General features: G+C 45.0%; 1 protein-coding gene and 1 long non-coding RNA gene across 4 annotated transcripts in view; one reads left to right on the top strand and one right to left on the bottom strand.

The window, feature by feature from the left end:
• The window catches only part of VPS39 (VPS39 subunit of HOPS complex), a 48,055-nt gene extending 29,952 nt beyond the window's left edge, over positions 1 to 18,103 (top strand). For all 3 annotated transcript variants that reach the window (XM_029952962.1, XM_029952961.1, XM_029952963.1), the window contains 14 exons: positions 4,272 to 4,414; positions 9,562 to 9,705; positions 10,150 to 10,291; positions 10,431 to 10,517; positions 10,796 to 10,869; positions 11,194 to 11,292; positions 11,778 to 11,895; positions 12,390 to 12,518; positions 13,148 to 13,250; positions 13,469 to 13,514; positions 14,413 to 14,562; positions 14,722 to 14,856; positions 15,110 to 15,201; positions 15,998 to 18,103. In XM_029952962.1, the coding sequence (XP_029808822.1) occupies positions 4,272 to 4,414; positions 9,562 to 9,705; positions 10,150 to 10,291; positions 10,431 to 10,517; positions 10,796 to 10,869; positions 11,194 to 11,292; positions 11,778 to 11,895; positions 12,390 to 12,518; positions 13,148 to 13,250; positions 13,469 to 13,514; positions 14,413 to 14,562; positions 14,722 to 14,856; positions 15,110 to 15,201; positions 15,998 to 16,073 (1,538 nt within the window). In that variant the 3' untranslated portion in view covers positions 16,074 to 18,103. The remainder of the gene's footprint in view (positions 1 to 4,271; positions 4,415 to 9,561; positions 9,706 to 10,149; positions 10,292 to 10,430; positions 10,518 to 10,795; positions 10,870 to 11,193; positions 11,293 to 11,777; positions 11,896 to 12,389; positions 12,519 to 13,147; positions 13,251 to 13,468; positions 13,515 to 14,412; positions 14,563 to 14,721; positions 14,857 to 15,109; positions 15,202 to 15,997) is intronic.
• On the bottom strand, positions 1,865 to 13,463 carry LOC115302970. The gene is made up of 2 exons (XR_003913747.1): positions 13,130 to 13,463; positions 1,865 to 2,305 (listed from the first exon to the last, which is right to left on the bottom strand). It is a non-coding gene; the product is annotated as an uncharacterized LOC115302970 (long non-coding RNA).
• Positions 18,104 to 18,287: the final 184 nt, after the last annotated feature.

The raw sequence follows: 18,287 nt of genomic DNA, 5'->3' as shown, positions 1-18,287 counted from the left end.
AAACCGTCAAATAATTAGTATGGGAGGAACATCTTTGCTTCATTTTTACTTTCAGCTTTTGCAGGTGATTTAACTTAATAGAAACTATAGCAGTTTTGTAGCTACTACACAGCCACTCCTTGTACTAAAAGAGGTCACTTCTTTTCACTTCCTTTCTTTAGGTCTCCCTGTATAGTTAAAGCTTTCTCTTTAATTATAAGGAAGCTTGCCTGGTCACTTCAAAACGATAACAAGCTAAGGAAATTGGCATACAAACCAAAACAATTTTTGCCTCACAATGATATGATTCTCCCACTTACCAACTGTGCATGAACTAATTCACATGAAGGAAACTTGGGTTGTAGCAGAACAGAGTGTACCTGGGGTGCCACATCAGAAGAATGCCTTAAGAGTGCAGAATAGGAGCAAAAGGACGTTTTGTGGAGGCATTGTTTCTTCTGAGCCAGAGGAGAGGCCAGGCTGCAGAGAACAGTGTCAATGGCTGGAATATAATACTACCGGGCCCAGGGTCCTTTCATCCCCCTAGTATAGGATGGACTGGGCCCAGGTGTGCTTTCCTGCCCTTCCCTTTCCTGTGTTCCACGGATACGCTTCTTATAAGGGTGTCCTATTTCTACCCTCTATGAGTTGGGAAGGAACTTGTCTCCTCCCACTGGGAACATGGGACCTGTGAGTGGGCTTTATCAACTATATAAACCACCCTAGATTCTATATAAAAATTTTTCATATATGAGTTTTTCTGGAGAGAGGATCAGTACCTTTTATCAAATTCTTTTAGATGTCTTAGATCCTAAAAATGTTTAAGAACCAGTATTTTAGAGTTATTTCCTTGTGGCAGTCCACAACTTGTACATAAAAAGCTCTAATGCAAGATACTGGCATTTGCATGAGGGCCTGATAAGACACACTGCGTTGAGGCCCTGGGGTTTTGGAGTCTTGGTGGTTGAGTGTGATGTGAGTAAGGTAATTTTTATATCTCTTAAAACCCATATCTACATCTTGAAATTGAGCCTTAGACTGTTGAATTGGTTCACATAGTATATTCATTACTTATTCAGACAACAAAAATTTTTTCAAGCTTCTACCGTGCACTAAAGACCATTCTGGGTACCAAGTCGTGGGCTTGTATTCTGATGGTGAGAGGACAGATGACAAAATAAACAAGCTAAATTATAATATGTTGGGAAGTGGTAAGTCCTAAGAAAAATAAATCGGGAACAGGGATAAGGAGTACTGAAGATATGAATTAGGATTGCAGTCTGAGATGAAATGATCAGGGAACGCATCTCTGAGAAGCTGGGTACTGAAGGAGGCTATTCAGTGAAGCAGGCACACATCCGGGAGCTGCACTGCAGGCAGAGGGAGTGGCTAATGGGGAGGCAGTGAGGTAGACATGGTGCCTGATACGTCCAAGGAGCAGCCAGATCCACGATGCTAGAACAGAGTTGATCTGTACCCTTTGTTCTCACAAGGAATATAATCCCATTGTTAATTATTTATCTGTATTACTGGGGATTTGATGTGTGCCAGCCCTGCCTTCAGTCCTGGGCTTCTCAGATAAATAAGACATGTTGGGTGTCCATAAAGAGCTTGCATATAAAACTGCTCAGTAAAACATTGGAATAAGTGTGAAAGAGGTCTTCAGGCTTATGGAGAAGTGAGTCAGGATGTCTCAAGAGGAGGAGGAGAGAGAGGAGGTGACCCAGGCCCTGGAAAATAGAGGGTAAAGGAGAGTGTAAAGGAAGACAGGTGGCAGGTGGATGCATTTGTCTGAGGGTCTGTGAACTGTAGCCCAGTGGGATGTTTGTGGTGCTCGATAGATCACACTAGAAGAAGTTGGAGCCAAATTTCAGAGAACATTGAATGCTGCAAGGGAATTTGGACATCATATTGGAGGCTTTGGGTGATAGCACAAGGTTTTAAGTACAGTGATGTGATCAGAGCCATGTTTGTAGACAAGACTCTGTGGTGCAGGGGGCTGATGCAGCCTCACAGTGAGGACCACCCTGCCCTCCACCTCCGTTTCCTTTCCTCAGACTGTGCTTTGTACGGTGACCATGTACAACGACCAACTGTCTTGTTCATTTGCCACTTCTCACAAATGTCTTTTTCACTTTTTCATGATTCTTTGATTTTGAGGAGCACCGTCTTCCTGGCTTGGCAGAAATTTTGTGGCCAGACACAGGTTCCTTGGGGATGGTATGCGTCCTGGAGCGTTAAAGGCTGTGTGACATTTCTCTTCTGGTTCCCTTGCCTGGCACTCCCCTCCTTACAGAAGGGACAGGGCCTTCTCGTGTTCCTCCAACTTTGTGAAAGTTTTTTTTTTAATGAAAAAAGAATTAGTACAAAACATTATTAAAGTGTTAAAGGAAACAAAGCTTACTCTAGATCCAACCTTGACTATCATTTTATCTCCTTCTCATCCAGACTTTTCCCACAGGTATACATCTTAATGTAATTATAATCATAAAGGTATACACTTTTATAGTTTTTCTTCCTTAAAACTGTTACAGTGTTTTTCCATGTTGCTGTGTGCCCTTCATAATTATAATTTGTGACGATTGCATTATAATCTCTTAGTTGAGTGAAAAATACTTTCCTGTTTCTGCTGCTAAAGGAATTCCTCCTCGTTTCCAAGAATTGCATCCTTGTAAATAATGCTGAATGTATAAAACACATTCAGATGTGTTTTCCCCCTCCCATTTTTAGACTGTTTTGTTAGTATGAAATTCTAGAAGAGGGTTTATTGGGTCCAGGTGCTTTTTTCCTTATTGAGGTAGCAGTATTTTTTGCCTTGGCAGTATAAAAGGGATTCAGTTTCATAATATTGCAAGCATTGGGTAGTATCATATAATTTTTTTTGCTAATTAAATGGATATAAAAATATATGTTTTTAGTGTATACTGTTTTCTTTCGTTTATTAAAATATTTTAATGTTTATTTATTTTTGGAAGAGAGAGACAGAGCAACAGCAGGGGGAGAGAGAGGGAGACTCAGAATTCAAAGCAGGCTCCAGGCTCTGTGCTGACAGCTCAGCAGGACTTGAACCTATGAGCTACAAGATTATGACCTGAGCCGAAGTCAGATACTTAACCGACTGAGCCACCCAGGCATCCCTGTACTATTTTGATTTGCTTTCCCACTTATTTATATTATTTTCTTGTCAGATGTTCATGTCTTTTGCCTGTTCATCAAATGAAATCTTTTTTTTTTAACCAATTTGTGTAGATTTATTTTATATAATCAACCTATTAATTTCTTGACATATAGGCTCCAGATATGTACCGTAGCTTATTGTCTGGCTATTTGTTTTAGTAATATTCCTTTTTTAACATAATTTAAATATTTTTTTAAGGTTATTGATCTTTTCAACTTTTTTTTTAATTTTTTTATGTTTGTATTTTATTTTTGAGAGAGAAAGAGACAGAGTGAGAGCAAGAAGACACAGAATCTGAAGCAGGCTCCAGGCTCTGAGCTGTCGGCACAGAGCCCAGTGTGGGGTTCAGATTCATAGACTGTGAGATCATGACCTGAGCTGAAGCTGGATGCTTAACCAACTGAGCCACCCAGGCACTCTAGATCTTTTCAACTTTAATGTCTTATCAGTTTTTCCTTAGAAAAGTTTTTCTCCATTTTCAGAGAGCTCATAAATTTTCAGTTTGAATTCCGCATACGTATATGTGTCTATGATTGGAATAAGGAGGCAAGCCATTTTTGTAATGGTTTGGTGAAATATAAATAGTGCTCAAATTATGTAAGTGTATAGTTAATTGAGTCATTTTGAGCTTGAAGTCATTCCTTTTTTAAAAAATGTCAGTCTAGGGACACCTGGGTGGCTAAGCGTCCGACTTCGGCTCTGATCCTGATCTCACAGTTTGTGGGTTTGAGCCCCATGTCCAGCTCGCTACTTTCAGCCTGTCAGTGCAGAGCCTGGAACCTGCTTCAGATTCTGTGTCTCCCTCTCTCTCTGCCCCTCCTCTACTTGTGCTCTGTCTCTCTCTCTCTCTCAAAAATAAATAAACGTTAACAATTTTTTAAGTTCGTCTTGGGGTGCTAGCAACTGGCTAGCTCAGCTGGTGGAGCATGGGGCTCTTGATCTCCACGTTGTGAGTTCTAGCCCCATGCTGGGAGTAGAGATTACTTTAAAAAAAAAAAAAATCTTTAAGAAAATCAGCGTGGAGCTTATTCTGCCATAATAATAGTCTTATTTTATTGGCTCTTTAAGTTGCTACATACCCCTTCCCGGGGAATCATGTTTACCTTCTATTTAGATCCTACCCATGTGATGGGGCTGTACCCGGACCTGCTGCCCACAGACTACAGGAAACAGTTGCAGTACCCTAACCCGCTGCCTGTGCTCTCGGGGGCTGAGTTGGAGAAGGCACACTTAGCTCTGATTGACTACCTGACGCAGGTAGGTGTAATCCAGAGGTGTGTGGGAGAGTTTAGCTGGGAGCTCTAGAACCTGCTTTTCTGTGACGTGGAGGTTAAGGGCCTTCTCTGATCCACAGGTAGATTCCACAAATGAATCCTGCAGCAGTCAAGGTGGGCTGGGCACATTTCTTTCTCCTTCATCTCCCTATTCATACCATTGAGCTGTTTGTTGCCAAATTGTAATACCAGGAAATGTACTTGATTTCTGGGAAATTCACACTAAGCTGTTAGAGGAAATGAAAGTAGTAAACTTTAGTTGCTGGAAAATAAGAAGTTTTTTGAAACACTTTTTTGGAGCACACATACTTGTGGAAAAATACATGCTCTATTCAGGAAACTTGGCAACTACAGGAAAGTATAAAGCAAAGTACAAATCACTGGTAACTCTCCCACCCAGAGAAAAGTAATCATCATTATATTGTTGTCCTTCTAGGTCTTTAGAGTCATACCAACTTCCTTTATTGTATTTCACAGATGCTGGTTTTTTTTTTTTTTTTTAAACAAATTAAAGGTTTGTGTCAACCCTGCATTGAGCAAGTCCATTGGCACCATTTTTCTTACAGTTGTGTCTCTGGGGCACATTTTGGTAATTCTCACAACATTTTCAAACTTTTTCGTTATTATTTATAATTATGATCTGTGATCATTGATCTTTAAAAAATTTTTTTTAACGTTTATTTATTTTTGAGAGACAGAGATAGAGCACAAGTGGGGAAGGAGCAGAGAGAGAGGGAGACACAGAATCCAAAGCAGGCTCTAGGCTCTGAGCTTGATACCGAGCTTGAACTTGTGAGCCATAAGATCATGACCTGAGCTGAAGTCGAACCCTTAACCAACTGAGCCCCCGAGGTGCCCTTGTGATCATTGATCTTTCATGTCACTATTGTAATTGTTTGTGGATGCCACCAACTGTGCCCATATAAAGATGGCATACTTAATAAAGCTGTGTGTTTTGACTGCTCTACCAATTGGCTGTTCACCCGTCTCTCCCTCTCTCCTTGGGCCTCCCTATTCCTTGACCCACAATAATACTGAAATTAGGTCAAGTAATCACCCTACGAAGGCCTCTAACTGTTCAAGTGAAATGAAGGGTTGCACATTTCTCACTTTAAATCAAAAGCTAGAAATAATTGAACTTTGTGACTAAGGCATGACAAAAGCCAGGATAGGCTAAAATGTAGGTCTCTTGCGCCAGTTAGCCAAGCTGTGACTGCAAAGGAAAAGTTCTTGAAGGAAATTAAAACTGCTACACCAGTTAACATGAGTCATAAGGAAACAAAGCAGCCTTACTGCTGATATGGAGAAAGTCTGAGTGTCTGGATAGAAGATCAAACCAGCCACAACGTTCCCTTTCATCAAAGCCTAATCTAGAACAAGGCCCTCTTTGAATCTATGAAGGCTGAGAGAAGTGAAGAAGCTAGAGAAGAAAAGTTTGAGGCTAGCAGAGATTAGTTCATAAGTTTAAGAAGGAAGGCATTTCCATAACACAAAAATGCAAGGTACAGCAGCACGTGCTGATGTAGAAGCTACAACGAGGTATCCAGAAGGTCTAGCCAAGATCATTAATGAAGGGGGCTGTACTCAACAAGAGATTTTCAGTGTAGATGAAACAGTCTTCTCTTGGAAGAAAATGCCAATTAGGACTTTATTTTGTTTTCTTTAATTATTTTTATTTATTTATTTTGAGAGAGCATGTGAGCTTGAGTGGGGGAGAAGTAGAGAGATGGGGGGAGAGAAAGAATCCCAAGCAGGTTCCATGTTGTCAATGTGGAGCCCCATGTGGTGCTTGAACTCACAAACCGTGAGGTCATGACCTGAGCCGAAATCAAGAGTCAGATACTTAACCGACTGAGCCACCCAGGCACCTTCAACTAGGATTTTCATAGCTAGAGAATAGAAGTTAGGGCTTGGATTCAAAGCTTCTAAGGATAGCTTGACATTCTCTTTGGGGGCTAATGCAGCTGGTGAGTTGAAGTTGAAGCCAGGGGTCACTGACCATTTCAAAAATCCTAGGGCCCTTAGGGGTTATGCTGTACCTACTCTGCCTGTGTTCTGTAAATGGAACAACAGAGCCCAGATGACAGCAGCACATCTGTATACAACACGGTTTACTGAGTATTTTAAGCCCACTATTAGGACCTACTGCTCAGAAAAAAAGATTCCTTTCAAAATCTGACTGTTCATTGACAATGGACCTGTCACCCAAGAGACGTAAGACGTAAGACAAGACTTATGATGAGATTAATGTTTTCATGCCTGCCAACACAAATCCATTCTGCAACCCATGGATCAAGAAGGAATTTCTGCTTCCAAGTCTTAAATTTAAGAAATACATTTCATAGGCCTGTAGCTGCTATAGATAATGATTCCTCTGTATGTGGGCAAAGTAAATGGAAAACTTCTGGATAGGATTCACACTATTCTGTATCCCATTGAGAACACTCATGATTCATGGGAAGAGGTCAAAAGGTCAACATGAACAGAAGCATGGAAGAAGCTGATTCTGTCCCTCATAGATGACTTTGAAGAGTTCAAGACTTTAGTGAAGAAGTTCATGCAGATGTGGAACTAGCAAGAATATTAAAATGAGAAGTGGAGCCTTGATGACATGACTGAATGGTTGCAGTCTCATGATAAAGCAGGGACAGATGAGGACTTGCTTCTTACGGATGAGCAAAGAAAGTGGTTTCTTAAGATGGAAACTTTTGGTGAAGATGCTGTGAAGACTATTAAAGATTTAAAAAAGGGTTTAGAATATTCCATAAACTTAGTTGATAAAACTGTGGCAGAGTTTGAGAGGATGGACTCCCAATTCTGGAAGAAGTCCTGCTGTGGGTAAAATGCTGTTCAAAAGCATTGCATGCCATAAAATCATTCTTTTTTATTGTTTAATGTTTGTTTATTTTTTTGAGATAGACCGAGCATGACTAGGAGAAGGGCAGAGAGAGGGGGAGACACAGAATCTGAAGCAGGTTCCAGGCTCTGAGCTGTCAGCACAGAGTTCACCATGGGACTTGAACCCACCAACTACGAGATCATGACCTGAGCCAAAGTCGGGCACTTAATGGACTGAACCATCCAGGCCCCCAAGAAACCACTGTTTTTTTCTTTTAAAGTGTTTATTTTTGAGAGAGAAAGAGAGAAACAGAGCTTGAGCAGGGGAGGAGTAGGGAGAGAAGGAGACACAGAATCCAAAGCAGGCTCTAGGCCCCGAGCTGTTGGCACAGAGCCTGAGGTGGGGCTCAAACTCATGAACTGCGAGATCATGACCTAAGCCGAAGTCAGATGCCCAACCAACTGAGCTGCTCAGGAGCCCTGTCCAAAGAAATCATTCTTGAAAGGAAGCGTCAGTTGATATGGGAGACTTCATTATTGTTTTATTTTAAGAAATTGCCACAGCCACCTTCACCCTGAGTTATTAGCATTGAGGCAGGACCTTCCACCACCAAAAAGATTACAACTCATTGAAAGCTCAGATGATAGTTAGCATTTTTGAGCAATAAAGTACGTTTAAATTAAGATATGTACATTATTTTGTTAGATATAATACTACCATACTTTTGTATGCAGTGTGAAATTTAAAAATTCCTTTGGCTCGTTTTATTGAGATCCTCACTTTATTGAAGTGGTCTGGGACTAAAACCCACAATGTCTCTAAGTATACTCCTATATGTATTTGTGAATTTGTTTTTAAAAAATTTATTGGATTATCATTGCTAATGGATATCAAACTCAAGTTGTTTCATGGCTTACGTTTTTTTAATATAGCTTACTTTTTTAAAAATTTGGCTGTGTATTGAGAAAGTTCTTCCCTATCAATAAGTATTCTTCTATAACATGATTTTTTAGAAGGGAGCATTTAGATTTAAGTTTCTTTTTCAGTTTACTGTTATGGATTAAGTGAAATTTTCAAGTAAATACTAAAACTAATGTCTCCATTAAAGACTCTTCACCCTAAACTTCTCTCACAAAGGGCTATTATTAATTTCCTGGGCATTCACCCAGAGCCACAGAACTTAGCAAATTTTTTCCCCTTACGTGTTCTGAAGACCTCTGTAAGGGGTCCCCTGGCCAGGCCCTGAGAAGTACTGCTAGGAAATTGTAAGCCACCTGCTTCTGGGTTAGTAAATGTCCCACGGGTCTGATCCGGCATGCATGGCCTTGGCATTTCCTTGGCCTTGGGCTCCAGGGCTATCCATCTGTGGCTGGCGGCCTGCAAGGAGCCTACAGACATGCCTCTGTCTGCACCCTGCAGTGCTCATGCAGCTGTGCCAAGTGAGAAAGTTTCCTAGCAGAACATCTAAGCCCGTGGCATTGAAGAAGGCTCTCTGTTGCCATTGTCTTGCATTAGGACTCCAAGCATACATTTCCCCCTGCACTTCTCTACCGAGATTTGGCGTGTGTGAAGTTAACTGACACTAGTGCTGTGCCAGAGAGATGGTGGAGCAGATAAGTCTGTGGGCAATGCCAGACATAAGACAGTGCAAACTGGATGATTCTGTTTATATGGAGTTCTAGAATAGGTAAAAACTAACCTCTCGTGATAGAAATCAGATCAGTGGTGTAAGAGGTGGGTGGGATCCTTTCAGAAGAGCCCAGGGGAAGTTTCTGGGTTGGTAGAAATGTTCTGTTCCTTGATTGGAGTAGTGGTTACATGCATATGTGTATCTGTTAGAATGGATCTCATACTTTTAAAGGACACATTTTATTGTGTGTTACTTATATCTCAATAAAGTTGATTTGAAGAAGAAGAAGAACATGGACTTTGGAATTAGACCCTAATTGGAAACTTGGCTCTGCTGCTTGTGAGAGATGTAACATCTATGCCTTGGGTTCTTTACTTGTAAATGGGGATAATAATACTTGGATTTGTTTTAGGTTCAAAGTAGGATAACAAAGTTCTTGGCTCAGTGTCTGGTGTGCAGTGATTACCCAGTAAATAATTGTTACTATATCTGTGGCAGTCTGGCATTCATCTGTTTTGATTCCTGATAAGAATTATGTCCTAATGTGAGATCAAGGTGGGTAGGTATGAGCGGTTTTGAAGGTCTTTGGAATTACCTGGTAGTTCAGGTGATAAGGATGATTTAGTCCTGGCCTTGACCCTGCATTTTTGGGCCTTTGCAGAAACGAAGCCAACTGGTAAAGAAGCTGAATGACTCTGATCATCAGTCTAGCACCTCCCCGCTTATGGAAGGCACTCCCACCATTAAATCCAAGAAGAAGCTGTTGCAAATCATCGACACCACCTTGCTCAAGTGCTACCTGCATGTGAGTTCTCCAAGCATTCGGGTACCCACAATTCCCCAGTCCGTTGAAACTGGGAAAATGCTACTTTGGGGTACTTGCCACTAGTAAGAGTGAAATCTTTGATGATGGGAACCACCTGGTCTTTGCCTGACACCTGTGAGCTTCTTGGAATTAAGAGGATAAGGCAAGATATTGCCCCAGAATCTTCAGTGGGCTGGTCTCTGGTAAGATTGGGGTTAGTGCTACAGGGTGGACAGGGATAGTATTTCCTGAAAGCATCACCTTTCCCCCACTTTTTATGTGAAAGAACATAATGCTGTAAAAGCCAGTAACTGTAATCCTGAAAAAGGGTGGTTTGCCTTCTCTTGCTTGTGTTAACACCGTGGCCTTTCAGGCCTGGGCTTAGTGGGGTGGGGGATCCACCACGAAGCAGGACTTTCTGCTGAAGTCCTGCCCCCTCTGCAGACAAATGTGGCCCTGGTGGCCCCGCTGCTGCGCCTGGAGAACAATCACTGCCACATCGAAGAGAGCGAGCATGTGCTGAAGAAGGCGCACAAGTACAGTGAACTGATAATCCTGTATGAGAAGAAGGGGCTCCACGAGAAAGGTGGCTGGAGGAGGGGTTCCTCTCATCTGGGAGGGTCTCGTGTATGTAGACGGGAAGCCTACTGACGTGTGGTAACCCTCCCATGGGGACACCCCTTGTGGAAGAGGCTCATGACCTTGTTTTTGGGCTTCATGGCCAGCTCTGCAGGTGCTGGTGGACCAGTCCAAGAAAGCAAACTCACCTCTGAAAGGCCATGAGAGGACTGTGCAGTATCTGCAACATTTGGGTGAGTCCAGCTTTGAAAGGGAAGTGGGAAAGGATTGTGTGCCAATGGACCCGGTCTTCCTCCATTTCTGATTCTGGCTGGTCAGTGCCCTCTCTCCCTTGTGTTCGCCCAGCTCTGTTTTTACTTTGGAATAAAAGTCCTCCCATGATGGAACTGTAACAGCCCAGTAGGGCCAAGCAGCTCTGGGTGCCTGGTAGTTGGACATAACTCCCTGGAAAGTAAATTCTGGGGCCACCTATGCACCTGCCTTCCCCTGCTGACAAGTCTTTTCCCTCCAGGCACAGAAAACCTGCATTTGATTTTTTCCTACTCAGTGTGGGTGCTGCGAGACTTCCCAGAGGATGGCCTGAAGGTAGGTCACGGGGGTCTCTTGGATTGATGTAGTACCACGTTTGGTCCTGATTCTGCTTAGGGCAGTGGTGGATGGAGGGCCAGGGAGGATTCATGTAGTTTCTTTGGTGTTCAGCAGAGTGGACTGGGAAATGCGAGACAGCAGGGTAACATAGTGGAGAGACCCTTGCACAGACCTGTGATCTAGGCTGTCGCACTAGCTACAGGTGCCACCTTGCGCCCCCTCCCCCCTTCAGAAGTCCACTTGACCCCTCCACCTGTGTGTGTGTTTGGCGGCACTGCCGGCAGATCGTTCTGCCGCTGGAAATCAGGTTTGTTCCCACAGATATTTACTGAAGATCTCCCAGAGGTGGAGTCTCTGCCACGAGACCAAGTGCTCGGCTTCTTGGTGGAGAATTTTAAGAGTCTGGCTATTCCTTATCTGGTAAGATCTTTTGAGGGCTGAACTAAAAACCTTTAAACGTGCATTCCAGGACCACATGCGTCAGTTCTTGGGCAATTCAGATTGGGATTTGTGTCACTTGAGGATTGGTAGGAATGTAAAGAAGATGATTTCAGCATCCTCTGAAGAAAGATCTTGGTAGGTGAGCTGGAAATGTTATTTTTTGATGAGTGCCTCCTAAATCTAGGTAAAGTACAGAGGGATGAAAGAGAATGACGCTGGAGAAAAACATGTCAAAGCCACATTTGTACAGCCACTCAGTGATGACCACAGGAAACCACATTGGTTTTAAGTACCAAAATGCAGCTGTTTAATCTTGCTAGGTTGTATTCCAAAGCTTCCTGGTGGGTTTAAAATAGCTATCGCTTAATTAGGGAGCAATCTGGATGGGACCTGTTAGGCCTTAAAAATGTGAGGGTGACTGGGTGGCTGAGCTGGGTTGCAGGTAGCTCTGTGTCTTGCCTCAGGAACATGTCATCCACGTTTGGGAGGAGACTGGCTCTCGGTTCCACAACTGCCTAATCCAGCTGTACTGTGAGAAGGTGCAAGCTCTGATGAAGGAGTATCTCCTGTCCTTCCCTGCAGGTACCAGTTCTCATAGGGAGCCAGGTGGCCCTGGGCTTCGGAGGCCACCTGGGGCCCGGAGGGTGACATGTGGCATAGGGAAGCAGACCCTACTCTTCTCTGCAGGCCCAGGTGGGCGGGAAGTTCCTCAGAGGAGCCAGGGAAGCTAAGTGACCCAGCAGGGGAGACTTGAGCCCTTGTCTGGCTCTGGGCCTCTCTGAGCATCACCCTTGTGGGTGGGGGAAGGAACAGGTTTGTCTGCAGAATGACAGCTGTGCTGATAAGAAACAGGTTTCCCTACAGGGGTGTTTGTGTAGCTTGTTTTTCTCTGTAACTCAAGCTGATGTTTTGGGGTCATGTAGAGACCTTAAACTCAGAGAAGTCCAACTAGAACCCACCATGGCGGCCCTTTCTGATTATGGTGGTGCTGTCATTCGGTTTTCCGGATGACATTTGTTTTCCTCGAGTTGCTGCCCAGCAGCATCCTTTCATATTTGGCTTGGTTTTCTTTAAAGGCAAAACTCCAGTTCCTGCTGGAGAAGAAGAGGGTGAGCTGGGAGAATACCGACGGAAGCTCCTTATCTTCCTGGAAATTTCTGGCTACTATGATCCAAGCCGGCTCATCTGTGACTTCCCTTTTGATGGTGAGTGTCTGGCTTATGGCCAGAAGCCACTCAGCAGAAGGTAATGCAGAAACTCATCTTCCCCTTTTCCCCTGTGCCCTGGTCTTCCCAAAACGTGGGCCTGGAAAAAACCACGTGTTTCAGGCCAGTGCTGCTCTTCTGTCCCATCTGCAGACTCACTTTTGTACCACGACTGAGAAGAGTCTCTTCTGGGTGTGACCCACTTGGTAATTGAGGGCCAGGTTGAAACCTGTTTATTGCATCAGTGCCTGTTCTTGGTCATGTTCATTATTTAGCAATATTTGTGATCTGACATAATTTGTCTTAAAAAGACATGTTTGTCTGATGTGTAAGCTCGGGGAGAGCAGAGACCGAGTGTTAACCTTCCTCAGCTGGAGCACTTGCACATTCTAGGTGCTTATCACGCACTTGGTCTTTGTGTGAGAGTTCTCACCCACTTTAAAAGTGACAAAAAAATGGGATAAAGTACCTCTTAAACTAGCTCCCTCCACCCTTTTTTAAATTTTAGCAATTCTCCTTGAAAATCCCAAGTAATAAAAATACTGTCACTCATCTGTCTCACAGCTTAGCCCCTGGCCTGTGCTTACACGGTGGTGGCAATGGCTACTTACGCTGCTTCTTACTCCCAGGCCTCTTAGAAGAGCGCGCACTGCTGCTGGGCCGCATGGGGAAGCATGAGCAAGCCCTCTTCATCTACGTCCACATCCTGAAGGACACAAAGATGGCCGAGGAGTACGTTGACCCTGCCACCGCACCACCAAGTTGTCTAATGCAGGCCCCACAGAGAGGGGAGAGGCGGGAGGGGTTAAGAAAGCCACCTCCCCTCCACCCTACTTCCCGTGCTGGCCCCCAATTGTAGCACCATCTTGAGGCCGCTCAGGAGGCAACATTGATGACCCCTGTCTAGACATGGCTGCCTTGGCCTTGTCTCACCACTTTCTCCCTTGCAGGTACTGCCACAAGCATTATGACCAAAACAAAGATGGCAACAAAGATGTAAGTAGTGACCCTGGCCCCAGGGAGCATGTGCACTTTTCACTGTCCCTCAGAGCACACCTCAGTCCCTCCAGTTTGGCCATAGGTGACACTAGCATGAGTTGCTGAGATCACTGATTGGTTTTGCACCTGTTTATTGAGGAAGAGGCAGGGTGACCGTACGTCCTGGTTTGCTTGGGATATTTCTGGCCTCTTATTATCCACGTGATTGTAAGTAGCGTCCCTGCCCCTTTACTCTCAAGAGTCGTAGCTTGTATGATAAATGTTGTGGTCAGCCTGTTGAGAAGGAACATCTAATGGTTGTGATAAGGTGCACTTATGTGCACCGTCTAGAATGCACATGGATTTGTCAGAGTCTGGAAACACTTTTGGTAGTCATGGCTGGGGAAATGGGGGCAACTGGAGTCTAGGTGGTAGAGGCCAGAGTTGCTGCTAAACAGAGTGCTAAAATTCAACAAAGAATTATCCAGCGACAAATCTTGAGTGCTGGGATTGAGAAATCCTGCATTACTGGTACCAGGAAGAAATTACGACATCTCATCTTGGGTTCATCTCCTCTCCAGAATGTGACAGGGCCTCAGCCTCAAAGCCAGATTCCTTGGAGGGATCTTTTTTGAGTCACTTTGCAGTGCTGGTGTTTTGTCAATAGTATAATGCTTAACAAGTACAAGACATTTGATTTTTCTCTCTCAGGACAAACAGCCCTTAATTTTTAACATCTTCAATTGACTGACTTCACCAGAATCTTTTAAAAATGTGAAAAATGATGAGCTTTAAATGCTCCTTGACAGCTATTACTATAGACCAACCCCTCTTATTTTTAGGTGTGTTCATGCTGGGGGGTTTTGGGAGGCTTACTGCCAGCCTGACGTATGTGGCTTATACCTGTATGAGACAGGTGTATCTGTCCCTGCTCCGGATGTACCTGTCACCCCCCAGTGTTCACTGCCTGGGACCAATCAAGCTGGAACTGCTGGAGCCACAAGCCAACCTCCAGGCTGCCCTGCAGGTCCTTGAGCTGCACCATAGCAAGCTGGACACCACTAAGGTCAGTTCTCAGGGCGATGGCGGGCACTTGGGGGAGCATTGACTGAGAGGAGAGGACAGAGGAAGGGACTGGGGTTTGAGAACTCTGTGACGTTGGACATTTCCTCAGGCTCACTCGTGTCCGATTTCACCCACTTCCCATCTCTCTTCCTGTCCCTAGGCCATCAACCTTCTCCCAGCAAACACTCAGATTAATGATATACGCATCTTTCTGGAAAAGGTCTTGGAAGAAAATGCACAAAAGAAACGGTTCAATCAAGTGCTCAAGAACCTTCTTCATGCTGAATTTCTGAGGGTATGAACCTTTCCAACTCTAGGGTGTGGCCATTCTCTTCAGTATGAGAAACAGTTATCACATATGCCCTGTAAACAAAAGCGGAGCTTTGTGTTCCTTTAATACTGTAGCTCAAATCCATCCAATAGCCATCTTGACATTTAGTTGCAAGTGTTGCAGTTAGAGGCCCATATGGGAGCTAGGAAATGAGACCAAGCCTCTGCTTGGTGCTGTGTGTGCTGGACGGTCTATCCCAGTCACTCTGCTCCCCCAGGTCCAGGAAGAGAGGATTTTACACCAGCAGGTGAAGTGCATCATCACGGAGGAGAAGGTGTGCATGGTGTGTAAGAAGAAGATCGGGAACAGGTGAGCCTCCTCCCCAGCTGTGAAGTTTCAGCCCTGTTAGGGGTCTTGCTCAGAATGGATTTCTGCCCTTTAACTGAAATGGAAAGCATGGCTGCTGACTGTCTTGGCCACAGGTAGCTCTTGAGGCTCCAGAGAGCAGTCCATGTTGTCTGTTGCAGGTGGGCTTGAGGATTTAAAGATTTGAAATGGCATAGGGGTCTTGACTTCTTAGCTATAAAGCCCTTCCCTTCTGGCAGCTAGGCATTGTGATGTAACCAGTGGGTGTGTGTGAATTGTGTGTGGGCAGAAAGTTCTATTAAGGATGTGCCTCTGCGGGAAGAAAAAGACTTGAGTAAAATCCTGAGCCAGCATCATTGTGTTTCAAAGCATATACTCTAGTCCCATCCCTTTCCTGCAAAGCAGGATGCTTTGTCCTTTTTTTTATGTGGGTGAAAGACTCCAAAAAGACCTTACTTTCTGTCTTTTGTTAGGATTGGCCTGAAACTTGTTCTAATGAGCATCGTCAGCTCTGCATTAGCTGGTGCTGACTCAAGCTGGTGTTCTGCTCCATCTGCCCTATATACTTAATTAGTATGAATATTTCATACTTAATTAGAAATATTCCCATGCCTTCAAATTGCATGGAGCTCATCCTCTGTTCAGTTATGTGACAGGGATGATGGCTATGTAAATCCAGAAGACCCTCGAGGTGGGCCATTCGTCATGGTTAGGGCGGGCCGCTTCTGGGGTAGCACATGGGTAAGGCGCCTTTTCTTAGAGGTGGTCCTCAGTCCTGAGTGGCTTTCCCTCCTTGCAGTGCATTTGCAAGATACCCCAATGGCGTGGTCGTGCACTACTTCTGTTCCAAAGAGGTAAACCCAGCTGACACCTGAGCCCAGCATGCCAGGAATTCTTCAGATGGACGGTTCAGCTATCCCAGAGAGGAGAAGGAGCACCGGCCTTAGAAGTGAGGGGCCGCTTCCACCACCAGGTGTCTCCCCTTTTGGACACTTCTGGCAACTCTGAGCCCTGGCACATCTCTGAATTTATCAGACTTGTGGTCTGATGTTACCAGCTTTTTGATAGAAAAAAGAGATTAGCTATACTTTATATACCATTATGTTACAGGCAATTGCAGAGAATTTACTACCTGCTTGGACAGGAGGAGGTGGAGAAGGGCAGTGTCCTGCCTTTGCACATCAATCACCTAAACAAGGAAAGTGTCTCAAGTGTTTATAACCCTGAGATTGCTTATTCAGAGTTTTCTGTGAAGGCACATGTAGGACTTTGTGCGGAGCCCCCTGCGCACTTGGCCTGGAATCTGGAAGGAGAGCAGTCCTAGGTTTCTTCTCACTGCACAGGCTGGACTGGCTCTCTAGGTGATGACAGTCATTTCTCCATAGTCACCACACCCTCTGTCCCCCTGGGAGTCTCCCCGCTCATCCATTTATGTTTTGGTCTCCATTTCTTTCTCCCTATTTATTTTCTTCCTTTATCTCTCCCTTCACTGCTCCACCCAGGCTTTGTCTCTCGTTTTCCTGCCACCGGGAATAACTAATATTTTAAACAAGGTAAAATGAGAAGCAAGAGGAAGTCTCAGTTTCCAGGATATACTGATAATTGTCAGGTTTGTTGTAAATAGATCCTCCTTGGACTGAGAGTTCTATGCTTAGAGGCTTAGGAGAGCATCATCCTCTGTCCCTCAGGGCCAGGTGTGACAGTGACTCTAAGGATGGCCTGCACTGGCTCCTGCTAGACAGGCCTCCAATGGGGCTCCTGCTCCTGGTTCACCCACCAGCCACCCAGAGCAGGTTGGTTTAGTCTGTGAATGAGAGCTCTGTGCCTTGGGCACCTTTCCCTTTGCAGCCAGTGTGGCCCGCTGACCTCGCAGCTTGGCCTGGCCCTTGTTCTCCAGCTTTGTTTTGCAGGGGATGGAGGATTGCGCTGGCTTGTTGTAGGTAGGTGGATCTCTGCTATACACAGGGTTGATCACATCAGGAACTGACAGACTTGATGTCAAGCATGCCTGTGAGGTACCCGGGACAACCAAGGGCGCTGCAGCACATGGGTTCATGAAGTCACTCCCTACCAGATTCATGGAGCACTTGTAGGGGGCAGGGAGACCCCCCACCCCCACAGGGCACCAGAGTCAGACAGGAGGAGTGTGTAACCTTGTAGGCAGAGGACATACGGGGAGAGTGGCCCTGTATCCTGTCCTCTGTAGAGTTTTATGGATTCCCAGTCTTGTCACTGCTGTGTTTTTAATGGTGGTGAGGGTGGGGGATGGTGCCCAGCCCTGATGGTGTTTTTGTGCCCTGTCCTTGACCTGCCACGGTTCTTCTCAAGCCACAGCACCATGCCACTTTGGGCCTGTGTTGTACGCTGACTCGCTGGTATAATAGACTAGGCTTCTCCCAGACATGCTGTCTTTGGAGGGTCTGCAGGGACAGAGCGGGTGCCCTCAGCATCGTGCACACAGACGGGGGCTCTGCTCGGGTTTGGTAGGCAGCTCAGTGCTTCAGGAGACCCAGGTTCCAGCTGGCCCGACCAGCCCAGGGGAAGCAGTGCTGCCCTCGGACCTGTTTGCACCGGTTCAAAGGAGCTTCCCTGGAAGCAGCGGCGAGGTCCTGAGGCCAGCCCTCCTCTGTACAGTAGACTCGCTCGCCGTGCAGATCCAGTCTTCCCAGCCTGCTCTGTTTGTATCTGTCATTCCCACAACCTGTGTGGCACATGTGTTTGAAGCAATAGAATAAAGAATGCGTGTTTTCTTCCTTCTGGGATATATAAATGATGCAACTTTCCCCAAACTCCATTCTTCCTTCCCTGGACCCTCTTTGCCCTCTGGAGAAGTGAAGAAGGCCAGCCAAGAAACTCTGTAATGACTCTTGAAGATACATCATAATAAACATCATAAAGTAAAAAACCAGCCTGTTTGGGTCTCTTTCCCCCGCTTCCTATGAAGTTTGATGGAATTAACAATGAGAAGATAATGATGTAGTTAAGAATTGAGAAGAATAAGCCAATTCATGACAAAGAGAAAAGATAGGAGAACACCTGTGTCTCGGTCTGTGCCGTCCAGCACAGCTAGTGTGGCTGTGGCAGCTGAT

The sequence above is a fragment of the Suricata suricatta genome, chromosome 9, assembly GCF_006229205.1.
Source record: "Suricata suricatta isolate VVHF042 chromosome 9, meerkat_22Aug2017_6uvM2_HiC, whole genome shotgun sequence".
NCBI lineage: Eukaryota > Metazoa > Chordata > Mammalia > Carnivora > Herpestidae > Suricata > Suricata suricatta.
Note: the sequence above shows the minus strand (reverse complement) of the source record. Positions and strands in the feature narration are given on the sequence as shown.